Here is a 12164-nt window from a genome sequence, read left to right on the forward strand (position 1 = left end):
TTTTTATGACCGTCTAGGAAACTTACTGACAATGCTTGGCTGCTTTTATTTTTAACTGCCCATTTTCCTTCAGCGGTATTGATGCTGGATGCAAACAACACATCCAGTGCCTCTGACTGATGCAAATTGCATTCAGTATGATTTGTCTTGTTATGTAGCAGCTCTGGGTTTCAAAAGATCGTCCCAGAAACCAGTCAGGAAGCTTCTCTTATTCAACAATTTGGACTTTTAGAGCTCTTTAACTAGAGGGTTTTGTTTTTAAACAGTAGCTTTTCCTTTTGCAACACTTTTCTTTTGTCTTGGGTAGCAAAAGGAAAGCACCATGCAGATAAAAAAAAAAAACATCAAGGTTTCTTCATGAGGGTCCATTGACTGAATTAACAGTTTGAATAAAAAAAAAATTGGCACGAATTGTTGGCAATATTCTGTCACCTTAGTAACACAATACTGAAGTAGTGAAGTAAGTGGAAATGCTGCTTCTGGACGGCCCAGTCACCAAACATGTTTGGCATTGTACATTTCTAAAAACCATAGATACGTTTAACTTTGATGTTTCGTATTTTTGCAATAGGTCAGCTATAATTAGGTATAATAACGATTTTAACAAGGGAAAAAGTCCACTAGGGGTGGGTAGGTCAAACAAACACAGGACTTTCCTCCAGGAGGCTGCTCTTCGTGTCCTATGTGAAACCAATACTTGTCACTTTATGCCTGTTATGTAACATTGTTACGCGTGTTAATTAAACTTACATTAATTGCACTAAGTTAATTATTTATGGTAGTTACGTTGTTCCTGTTGTTACATTACCATCTTACATAATCATTTTAACTCAAAACATGATAGTTTTCATTCCTTAACCACGTTATATTGCCTAAACTTACCAATTGTTTCACCATAATAACCATGTGGCGTTGTGTGTTTCTGCAAGTCTGACAACAGGATGATGTGAAATGTATTTATTCAATTCATATTTGATTCAGACATGTCAACATTATACGTATCCGATGGTTTGCAAAAACGAAGAATACGTGAATACAACCCAAAATCCTAAAACACCCCCACCCGCATGTCTCACACAACAGATCACCTCTCATTTTAATCTATGCAGAGGTCTGCACTTCCTCTTATCTAGCTTGATAGTCAAACCCAACGTCCATAACAAAAAATTTGCGAACAGCAGAGCAGCGGCCAAAGGCGGCGATGCACTCAGTTGTGTGACACTTGTCAAGGTAGTGAGGTAGGAGTCAGCTGTTAATCAGTATCAAACAGACAATAGAAGATGTTTTGATTTTTTTTGACGAGGTCCTTTGAACATGCAGTCATAAATGACCCCAGCATAGTATGCTGTTAGGTACAGCAGCATACGAAGACAGACACAGAGAAGCACCATACAAATGCACACTTACTCGTGCACATCTGATTCCATTATCTCCTTGCGTAAATAACACAACAAGTCATTCTACCAGCATCTCCCTCCTCCCCCTCTCTCGCACACACACACAGATTTCGTTGTCAATTTTATGTTTCAGTGTTGACAGAGACATATTTTCAGTAGAAACATCCTTACTCAATTGTCAATCGGCAGATGTTTTTAAAAGCTACTAAGCGTGATCGGACCGCATGTGCTGCTCTCAATAGAGATGAGAAGGAAGCAATACGGCTCACCTGTTAGCTACTACCAGGGTTTTTCTAATATCCGCACCCACTGAATGTGGTTTGAGAACCAATCAGCACCTCCCAACCCGCAAAAATTAGCTTTAGTCAACCATCCAAACCTGACCCCACTTTCGAACTGCCATCTTCATGCATTATAGCAATTCAATTGTCAATACAGAGGAGACAATGACAAAGCAAGGCCTTAGGGCCTGCACTATTGCACACAATGTTACTTATAGAAGCAGTGGAACCCATGGTTTGAACCGCTTATTTCTACTCTATGTAGTTTATGTATTTTGTCATACATCAGATTGATGTATGCTGGGTCAGTTCTGGGCCTGATGTGGCCCTCAGGCCTCCCATTGAATAAGCCGGCTAAAGATGGCTAAGGAAGAGTTTGGGGCTATGTTTGGGGTTAGGGTTAGTGGTCTGCAAATTCTCTTGTCAGAGGCAGGATTTGTACACAGACAGAGAGGAAGGGCTGCCTCAGAGAGAGTGTTGTGTTTGCACATGAGATTTTGATGATGATAAAGCTTGAAGTGAATGAACCTCAAATTAGTGTATACTAGATATCAATCTAGTCATCACATGGAGTTGGCTTCGAAAACAGAGAAAGTCCTATCACCCGGTGGAAATCACACGTTTGACCCCCCACCCATCCACTGACACCACCTACCTACTCTGCCCCATCTCCCTGTGCATTGACCCCTTCATCATTAACTGCAGTAACATATGGACTACTACCACTGTGTCTGATCGCCATCCAGTCACACAAAAAAAATACCATAGGCAGACATAGTACATTAATATCACACAGACACAAATGTTATTCTGTAAGAAGCTAGACTCTGTGAAATAAAAGCATGTCTTGTTTGTGGCCATGGTTAGAACGGTAACCCGCCACTTTCTTGCTCGTCTTGAGGCAAAAAAAAAAAAAGTATTATCTCACGGTTAATATAATTTGACCCGCCCCTGTAATCATGGAAATGCACAGGGCAAAAAAAGTCTAAGTAGATTAATGGCCAACACCCCCTAAGTGTCATTGTCTTTGTTAGCGCGTTAGGCATTCACTGGTGTTCCAGCTGTCACATGCCAGAGGACACGAGGCGGTGTTTGGAGGAGAGCGCCCCCGACATCATCATGCCACATAAACTGTACTGCAAGAAGGACATGAACTGAAGTATAACAAGAGGAAGTGGAACACATTATGTGGCAAATAGTTATTTTATTTTCAATTGTTCACGTATTACCAGTGGTGAATTGCTGAAGTTATTTTGTAGATTACATTCTTACACTGCACTCAGTAATCTTAATCTATTTGATTTAGTTTTCTTAAAAAAAAAAAAAAGTGAAATAACTAGCCATTTGGGTTATATCATTTCAACCTGACAGCAGTGGACTACTAATGACATTCCTATATGATGTAGTTTGTGTTTACTGCTAATTAGCAAAGGCTAGCATGCTAACAAGCTAAACTAAGATAGTCAGCAAGGTTAACAAAGATCCTTAGCATGCTGATGAGCATACAGAAAACATCATATGGGTCATTCTGGAAGGCTACATGACAAATACCTATTTTCTCATTAATTAGGTTAACTTGCTGGAATATTCATAACACTCTCACATCATGGACCAGCACAGACAACATTAACGGTGCAACTCTGAACTGATAATTACTGTTCTGTCTAATCACATAACAACTATTCCTGGTAAGCAGAGAAATCCACGTTTCTCACTGGGCACATGCACGTTACGGGGAGAAATGTCACAGCTTCCTTTTTCAGACTGTCGTCATGACTGCGTGGAATGCACCTCTCCACCTCGTCCTCCTCCACTCTTACACAACAAGCGGGCCGGTATCACCCTGGCTTCTCAAACCCACGTGAAAGCACCACTTTTCATGCAGCCGTTGCGTATGTGTGAACCGACAGTAGGTGTATATCCTGCTGGAGATGCACATTTAAATGTCAGATGGATTTCACAACTGCAACTGTGTGTGTGTGCGCTATATGGATATGGATATTATTTTACAGTGTTTGTGATATCGAACCTGAACTTTCCTTCCCCGTTGCTCTGAGTGGAAGGCTTCAGATGTGCACCTGAAATGCATCCCTATAAATGTAGATATGGAAATGTCAAGTGTGTTTTGGATCAGGAGCTGCTTGCATGTGTAGTCAGCATGTGACATTGGGACTTCTTTTTTAGATTCATTTTGTGGGTATTTTAAACCTTTTATTTGATAATGATAGTAGAGAAAGACAGGGCATCTATATGCATTTCCACCCTCATAAAACCACTGATACGTGGATTGAAGGATGACCTGCTCTACCACTGAGCCAGAGTCGCCCCACACTTCAAAAGCCAATATCATTTTAATCATCTTTAAAGTGCTGGATTGTGGGTATTTTCCAACCCTAACATTAACTCTCTACTTGTCCCCTAAGACGGTAACAAGACCACAGGCAAGATAGGAACATTAAGGCGCTGTGTGCGTCCTCCAACACATGCACCTTATCACATGTTCCGACACTCTGCTATAAGTATTTTAAGTTGGGATCAGTCTCAACAATGTTGTTGTCTTTTTAGATGAGTTGATATCAGGTAGTCTGATCTTGGCATTAACAGTTGTCCGTCTCATGTCTTTCTGACAGTACAGATGTGCTTGAGTTATTCTCAACGTAGCTGCCTACACAGGCAGCATAATGGTTGATGCTTCAAGCTAGTAATCACAACCCACAACTGTGCTCATCAATGTATGTACCAGCATTGGCCAAAGGAAAATGTAATCAATTATATACAGTATGTTAACTGAGGTATTTAAGTACTCATTGCAATACTTTTGTTACTTAGCACTTATAAGGAGTCTTTAGGCAACTCCAAACCTCCAACATCACCTTTCACTTATACCAGCAGCCACCTGGCAGCTAAAAAGATACAGTATGAAAATATAACTGTGGACTTATTCTTCTCTTTTGTTAGATGCTAAAGCTGTCAGAACTGCATGTATGGTGGGTGAATTACCTTGGCAACCCCCTTCACCACACTTATGAGACTGTGTTGGGAGCTGAGGCCGGCCATTTCTGTAACGTTCCAAAACTTACAATCCAAAATTCACTCCGAAGCTGTATGGAGGTTAGGAGCCAGGGTTTGAACTCTCCCGGCCTTTTTTTTAAACATTCTTAACACAACTATTTCAGGCACGTTGCGTTTGTACAATCAAGTGTAACATCCCAATATCCTTCCACGGACTGGGCTTTTCTGAAAACGTCCACCATGTCCCTATATTTAGTTCCTGTGCTCAGAACAGCTATAAGCCTTTTTGCCAAGGTTGGGCAACAAACCATTCAAACTGGATATTTCCATAAGAACCCAGGCCAAACCGCCCTCACACCTCCAGACCTTACAACAAGCTAACTCATCCCAGTCTTTCCACTGTTCCAACAATCACCCAACTCTGGTTTGGGATTTTATTACGGTCTACTTCCTCTGTTTTCTTGCATGTCTTGTAATGTTGAACGTGACAAACCAGAAGAAAAAAAAGCATGAAGGCATACTAAACCAAAGCTATTAACTGTGGTTATTATTCATTGGGCTGTGAGATTTACCAAAGCTGGGGTCGAGGACAATCTTTGTGTGGACTCTGGTGAAGAACCGAAGTGGCTGATGTGCCGCCTTCACTGTGTGGTCAGTGTACACGAGGTGACATCATTCAGCATCGGTGTGTTTTGGGGCTTTAGTTTGTGCTGAGTCATACAAATGTTCTGCATTGTCATCTGAGCTAGCGACAGGTCAGCAGTGTATATGAAGCAGCTCCAGTTTTGCAGTTTAGTCATCAGAGCCCACTATAAGCTCTATCCTGTAAAGCCCTTAAACTCTGATTGCTGTCAGAGAACAGATCCCCCCCACCCCTCCATCCTATTCACACCTCCCACTGCAGCCAGCTGCTCCCAGACCTCCTCAGTTCTTCGATGCCAGGGCCAGCCAGACCTCAAAGGAATACCAAACACTGAGCAGGCAGGAGAAACACACAACAGAGGTGACTGATTGAAATTCACAGTGTGAGCAATTCCAATCTTTTGCATGCTGTTTTTGGCCGCCTGGCTTTCGAGCTTGTTGTGGGGGAAGAGTGTGACTAGCAGATGTATCACTGTGCAGCTACACTGCGGAGGTCTTTTCGGGGGTCTTCTGTAGCGGGCGAGCTCTGATTGTTTGGTATCAGCGTATCAGTGGCGGGCAGGGCTTCCACTGACTCACCAATGATCCATTAGGGTTCATCAGCAGTGAAGCACAGTTGTATTTTTAGACTGCGAGTTTGAAAGGACAACCTTTTACTTGCCTCTAGTTCTACCTGTCAAATGAACCCAGCTGTCTATCTGTTATTAAAAGTTTATTTTGACTGAGTCACTTAAAATTCACTCTCTAAAAAATCCTTCAAGTCTGGTCAGTGTGGATAATTTGACCTCATGCTCAGCTGACAGCTGCTATTTTTTAACTGAACTTCCAAACTTAAAGCGAAAGCAATGATGGTTGGTTGGTCCATTGATCCATCAATCAATCTGCAACTTAAGTGACAACGGAGGTGTGTGTGGAGCCACAGTTCTCTGGAGCTCCATATTGTGCTACATAAGCCCGCCCACTTTTAGCCATCCAATCAGGTGTGAGGGATTTTTTTTTTTAACTAAAACTCTACACCACTCACATAGTCTATTTAATTGGGGAATACTCACAGTGGATAATCTAAAGTGCTCCAACTACCATTTCACTTGGACTTTAATGCTACATTGGTTACAGAAAGTGAGCCAAACAAAGTTGTCACTAATCTGTCAATAACAACCGACTCAATGTAAGTCCGTTTAGGCTATACCGAAGTTATCGCTACAATGTTTGCAATGAAAACCGTACACACCAAAATGGCCGCCACTCTGACCCTCCTGCCACACTGATTTGAATGAGGATTTCCATTCTACTTCTATTTTAATTATATGGTCGTGCCCATTCATTTTGAAAGAGCAAAGGCCAATGTGAAAACTCTTGCTCGACCGACCAAAGGTTTAAAGTTCTTTGTCACTTACACCAATGGCTTGACTTTAAAGAGCTGTTCCCAGTTTTGCTGTGGTCCAGACACAAATCAACAGAGAAGCATCATTGGAAATTTTAGGATCCTGTGTTTTTAGATTCATACTGGATAGTAAAAGACAGGGCATCTTGGACCATTCTTACCATTTGAGTGCCCCTTAAGTTGTTTGCAACAATTAGAGCGAGGCCATATATTCATATGTGATTGCTGAATGGGATTCAGTCATTGGCGAGGGGCAACTATTTTTGTCAGGAGCTTGTGCTGGACTACCAGAGGAACAGAAGCCCCCCTGTCCCTGTTTTCATTCAGGGAGGGGAAGTGGAGAGGGTTGAGTACCTTGGGGTGCAGATCAACAATAAACTGGACTGGACACACAACACTGACGCCCTCTACAGGAAAGGACAGAGCAGGCTGTTCTTCCTGAGGAGGCTGAGGTCCTTCAATGTTTGCAATAAACTGCTCAAGGCATTCTACCAGTCTGTGGTAGCCAGCGCCCTCTTATTCGCTGTGGTGTGCTCGGGTGATGGCATCAGGACTGGAGATGCCAACAAACTCAACAAGCTGGTGAGGAAAGCCAGCTCTGTGGTGGGTCTGGAGCTGGACAGTCTGGAGTCAGTGGGTGAGAGGAGGATGAAGGCCAAACTCGGAGCCATCCTGGACAATCCCTCTCACCCTCTCCATGAGGAACTGTGGCAGCTGGGCAGCTCTTTCAGCCATCGGCTGATTCTAGCAAAGAGCAGGACGGAGCGCTTCAGACGCTCATTTGTGCCCACTGACATCAGACTGTACAACAACAGCGGAGACCAAAGTATGTCATCATGCTGACCAATTTCCAAATAATCTGTTATGAAGACGTGATGCGTGATGTGGCAGCTCTGCATTAGCTCTGCAGCTAAATGGTGACGAATCTGAGGTTCAAGCTGAGGTTTAGCTCTTGTTTATCTTTCTGTTGTGTGTGTGTATGCGCACCCATGTTCTGGCTGAGACTGATGTGTCTGTATACAGAATGCATTCCTAATCATAAAGTACATGCATCGTAAAGGCTGATCATACAGGCAAATCAATAGTACAGAATGTAGAGGGCTTAGCCCAAGACATGTAAGTATAATGGAACATTTTAATTTTATCGATTTACACTGACAACACTCCGTTCTTTGGAATGTTCAATTTATATTATCATACTAACTTATCTCAAGCATACACTGATTTATTATCTCTTAACAGCCACAGTATAAGACTGCATTCTGGCGGCGTCAAGTCTTAATCCCTGATTAGATTATAAGTGTAAAACTTCCTCACATAGAAAACACTGCGTCTGTCTGTTATGACTTTGGCCGCGGAGAGACATTGGCTGCAGTCCAATTTAATTATTTCCTCACAGTACTTTTTTTTTTTCTAGCAGCAACATTAACTTCTAGCCCGTCTACTTCCCTGACTCGTCAACTCTTTAACCCTGCTCTGCGCTGACATGATGGGAGATGTTTGTCAGTTTTTCCAAAATTGACACTTTTTTTCACAACAGACACTGAATTATAGTTACATGCCCCTTCCAGCCCCAGTGCACTGTGGTCCGTCTGCTCCTCCTGCCACCAGCTACATGTAGATCAATATTTGAGTTGGCTATGCAGCAGCAGAGGTGTGTTTGTGTAGCTGCCTATCTCTGTGGGGCAGCCCGTGATGGTGTCAAGTCCGGAGGATTGGAGTTGGCCTTTTGGGGGGGGAACCGAGTCTGCTGAGGGGGAGGAGGGTTGTAAGTAGGATGACCTGCCAGCATAGATATTTAATAACTGTCTGGACCAGGACTTCCAGCGGACATGGTGGAGAGTTGTGACTATGGCTGCACCTTCAACCTCTCAACCCGGAGAGGCTTCCCAGTACAAACACGGGGGTACAGAGAGGATTTGGGCTGTGTTACACTGTTCAACTCCATCAGACAGCTGTTAATTCTCTGTCACTCCGCCGGGCAAATGCAATCTCAACCCCATATACCTGAGAGCAGGCTGGCTCAGAGAGCCTCCAATGGGTTGTTCCTTTTTGGTTGTTTTTTGGGCATTGCAACTTATCCAGCAATTTCCTTAGATTCACAAAGATTCACATGATTCCCACTGATAAATCCACTCAGGGTTGTAAACCCACCATTTTCAATCAAAGTTGGTAATCCTCTAGCTAGCACGTTTACGAGCAATTAACAGTCAGGGTCAGGTTAAGCTGGAAAGAGAGCTAGTTTGGGAACTAGTTTGATTTGGAAATTACGCTACTTTGGAAATGCACAATATATTTTTTTTAGCTTGGCTTATGTTAAATGTTTTTATCCCGTCCAGCACACACTGAATCCCAAAACCTGCCGGCAGGGATTGTAAAGCATGTTTTCTCTAAATCTTAAATAATCTAAAATACACTATTTATCGTTGCCAGAAGCTGTAAAAAAACAGACATAATTATTGGATTTTCAACTTCCGGACATCCTTGAACAGCTGTACTGTCGATGATGCAAATATGCTACCTGAGGGGATGTCACTTTTTCGAACTTATGACGTTCCTCCTATGTTTCCTGGTAGAATATTTTATCTCCCATTTGTTTTTTGCTTAGTAAAAATGTCTTTATTGAGGACATTAGTATTCTGTTTGTCTATAGCTCCATACAAATGAGAAAGAAAGGTAAAAATGACACATGGAGAATAAATTGATGAAAAAAATAAAGAAGAAAAAAAACGATGTCCCCATGATGGCTTTTAAAAAATGTCCATGTATGCTTTTTTTGCGGGGGCTCCAGGGTCCTGCACCTTAAACAAAAACCTTTCAATATATATGTCTATATATTTTTTTTTAAATAGAATTTAGCAGAGAGTATTCAGCTCAAAGCCTTCGTCCTATATCATCCCACTTTTCACATTTAACCAAAATTGCTTAATTCTTCCAAAATTTTATATTGAGACTAAATACATCTCTTTCAACCATTTACTTTATCATCCTGAGCATTTTTTTAAATAAAAGAAGAAATGAAAAGGGAGTTGGAGGGGATAAATTAGTGAGAAGAGGAAGACATCAAATAGGCTATTTTATTTTAATCAGAGGGAGCTGACAGGATAAGAAAGTTAAAAAAAAAACGTTCCTTTAAAGTCCCCTTCTTTCTATGTGTATCCTTAAGTATCATACAATGTAGAGGAAAAAAAATCTGAAATAAATTAATATATAAATAATGTTGCTGGTTTTAACTTCAGCAGAGCGGGTTGACCATGTCTACTTGCCTTAATGCATTGAATTGCTGCCATGTTAATGGCTAAACCACATAAACATATAAACACTGTTTATTGCCATCACTCAGTGATGGGGCCTTCTGTGTGAATGAGCAGCATGGTCTCACAGAAATACGTGGAATGACATTTCAGTGCAGTACCTGTCGACATCACAGAGCTTGGTGTCAGTGAGAGACTCCATGTTGTTTGAACTTGAAAGCAGATCATAAAGTATTACTGTTTGCTACGATACAGTTTAGAGTCTGGGCTGTTGGCATATGTAGTGTTGCTCTGCAATCAGTCAGATGAGGTGCTTATACACAGTATCAAATACATGTTGCAATTGTACAGCTGTGCACCTCAATTTACTTCCTTGCAACATACAAAACATTTTCTCAAACAGAGAGGAGAGTTATAACCTAAGAGGACAATAAAGTGCAAACGTGCATTTCAATTTGTTAGGTATGATCATGGTGTGGTTCAAAAATGAAGTGATGTTCATTATTAAGATGATTATCTATGTATATATGTGATTATCATTAAATTAATTTGTATATGTATTGTTTTTATTATTATTATTATTATTATTATTATTATTATTATTAAGGGGTAGGACCTTATATGTGTTAAGTTTTATCTACTCCTTAAAAACATATAATAATTATTTATTTAGATAGTGTATTTAGAATTTTCTGTATATGTTTACTGATCTTTTATTGGATATTCTTGTTTGTTTTTTTGTTGTGTGTTACATGTAATAAATCAAATTTTCAGTAATTCACTAAATGCTGTTTCTGTCTCTCTCTCTCTTTTGTTTTTCCTCCGATCTTTTTTCCCCAGACACTCCACGCAGCAGCAAACCAACAAAGTCATCACCAGCACAAGCCAACTCATCAAACAGCTCTCTGATATAATCAGTGGCTCTTCACGGGTATCTCATGCTCCCCTTCGTCCCTCATTTACTGTCATTTTCAAGAATAAACAGTGGATTAAACAACATTAGAGCTAATTAAGGCTAATCTTGTTTTGTTGCACAGCAAGACCGTCTGCACCTGACCAGACTAAAGACCGAACTCTCCGAGTCTGTGCAGCGCTATGGGGATCTGCAAAAGGTATCCACATGTATTTGGTTTCAGTCAATATATTCTTATTAATAAGTGGTAAATAGATGGCTGCTCCAATGACAGAAAGTTGTGCATATCTTAAGTGCTACTTGTTCCCAGCATTTCACACCTAGGCCTTCAGTGATGTCCTACACAGTCCTACCTGAATTAATCCACCTCTTAATACCATCATTATGACGCCATGGCTCTAGAAACTATACATTTAGACAGAAACGCATTATAACTGGGCGTTGCATCACCTTAACATAGTCGAGTACAACAGGGTTATATTAATATTTCCGAAGCATTTAAAATCAATAAATCCGCATTTACAATTAAGAGTGTTAAACTACCAGCTTTAAGATAACTTGGATACTGTCAAAAACGTTCAAATAAAAGGCGCTTTTAAGGGATTAGTCTAAGAAGTTGTATTAACACCAACAGTATGTGAGCTTTAACAAGTGTGTTCGCTAAACAGCGCATTGTTTCATTTAAGAAACGTGACGATAAAAACACAAAATATTCACTGAAAATAAAAGAAAACAAACAAATAATTTGCATTTGTTCTTGAGAATAGATTTGCGACAGTGGTGAAACTTTGATAAAGGTTAAACCAAAACAATTCACAAAGTCTTTTCCCTGCAGGCACAGCTGAGCCAGTGCGCCACACACATCATCTCTTGCAGAAGCATCAAGCATTTATTTTTTATATGTTTGTCTATATATTTTATTTCGTTAATATTTATTTAATAAAAAAAATAAAAAGAATGCTTTGAACTCACCAAAACGACTGATTATTCCCCAAAACACCTGCTTATTTGAACACAAAATCCATCCTAGCATCCTCGCTAGCGTCGGGGTTGGCCGACCTCTTCTCACAATGTCTAGCTTTTCTTGAACAGTCCGTCTTGAAAATGGCGTTGTAAGTATATCTGCGACCAAATCGATCTCTTCTCCTCCATCAGCCATTGTGGGTTGAAAAAAAGTATTAGTAGATCTACACGAATTAGCTCGTTCATGTCGCCACAGGTTCACTCTGCTAGCTCTGCGTAGCTCTGCCTCTCACTAGTGCGCATCCAATCAAAAGACGT

At 40.9% G+C, this 12164-nt stretch overlaps 1 protein-coding gene across 1 annotated transcript in view; it reads left to right on the top strand.

Moving 5' to 3' along the window:
• The window catches only part of tsnare1 (T-SNARE Domain Containing 1), a 131044-nt gene that overhangs the window by 67715 nt on the left and 51165 nt on the right, over window positions 1-12164 (top strand). Inside the window, 2 exon segments of the mRNA XM_054621279.1 lie at window positions 10811-10887; window positions 10985-11082. Of these exon segments, the coding sequence (XP_054477254.1) occupies window positions 10811-10887; window positions 10985-11082 (175 nt within the window).

This window comes from Anoplopoma fimbria, chromosome 20, assembly GCF_027596085.1.
Source record: "Anoplopoma fimbria isolate UVic2021 breed Golden Eagle Sablefish chromosome 20, Afim_UVic_2022, whole genome shotgun sequence".
Classification (NCBI taxonomy): domain Eukaryota; kingdom Metazoa; phylum Chordata; class Actinopteri; order Perciformes; family Anoplopomatidae; genus Anoplopoma; species Anoplopoma fimbria.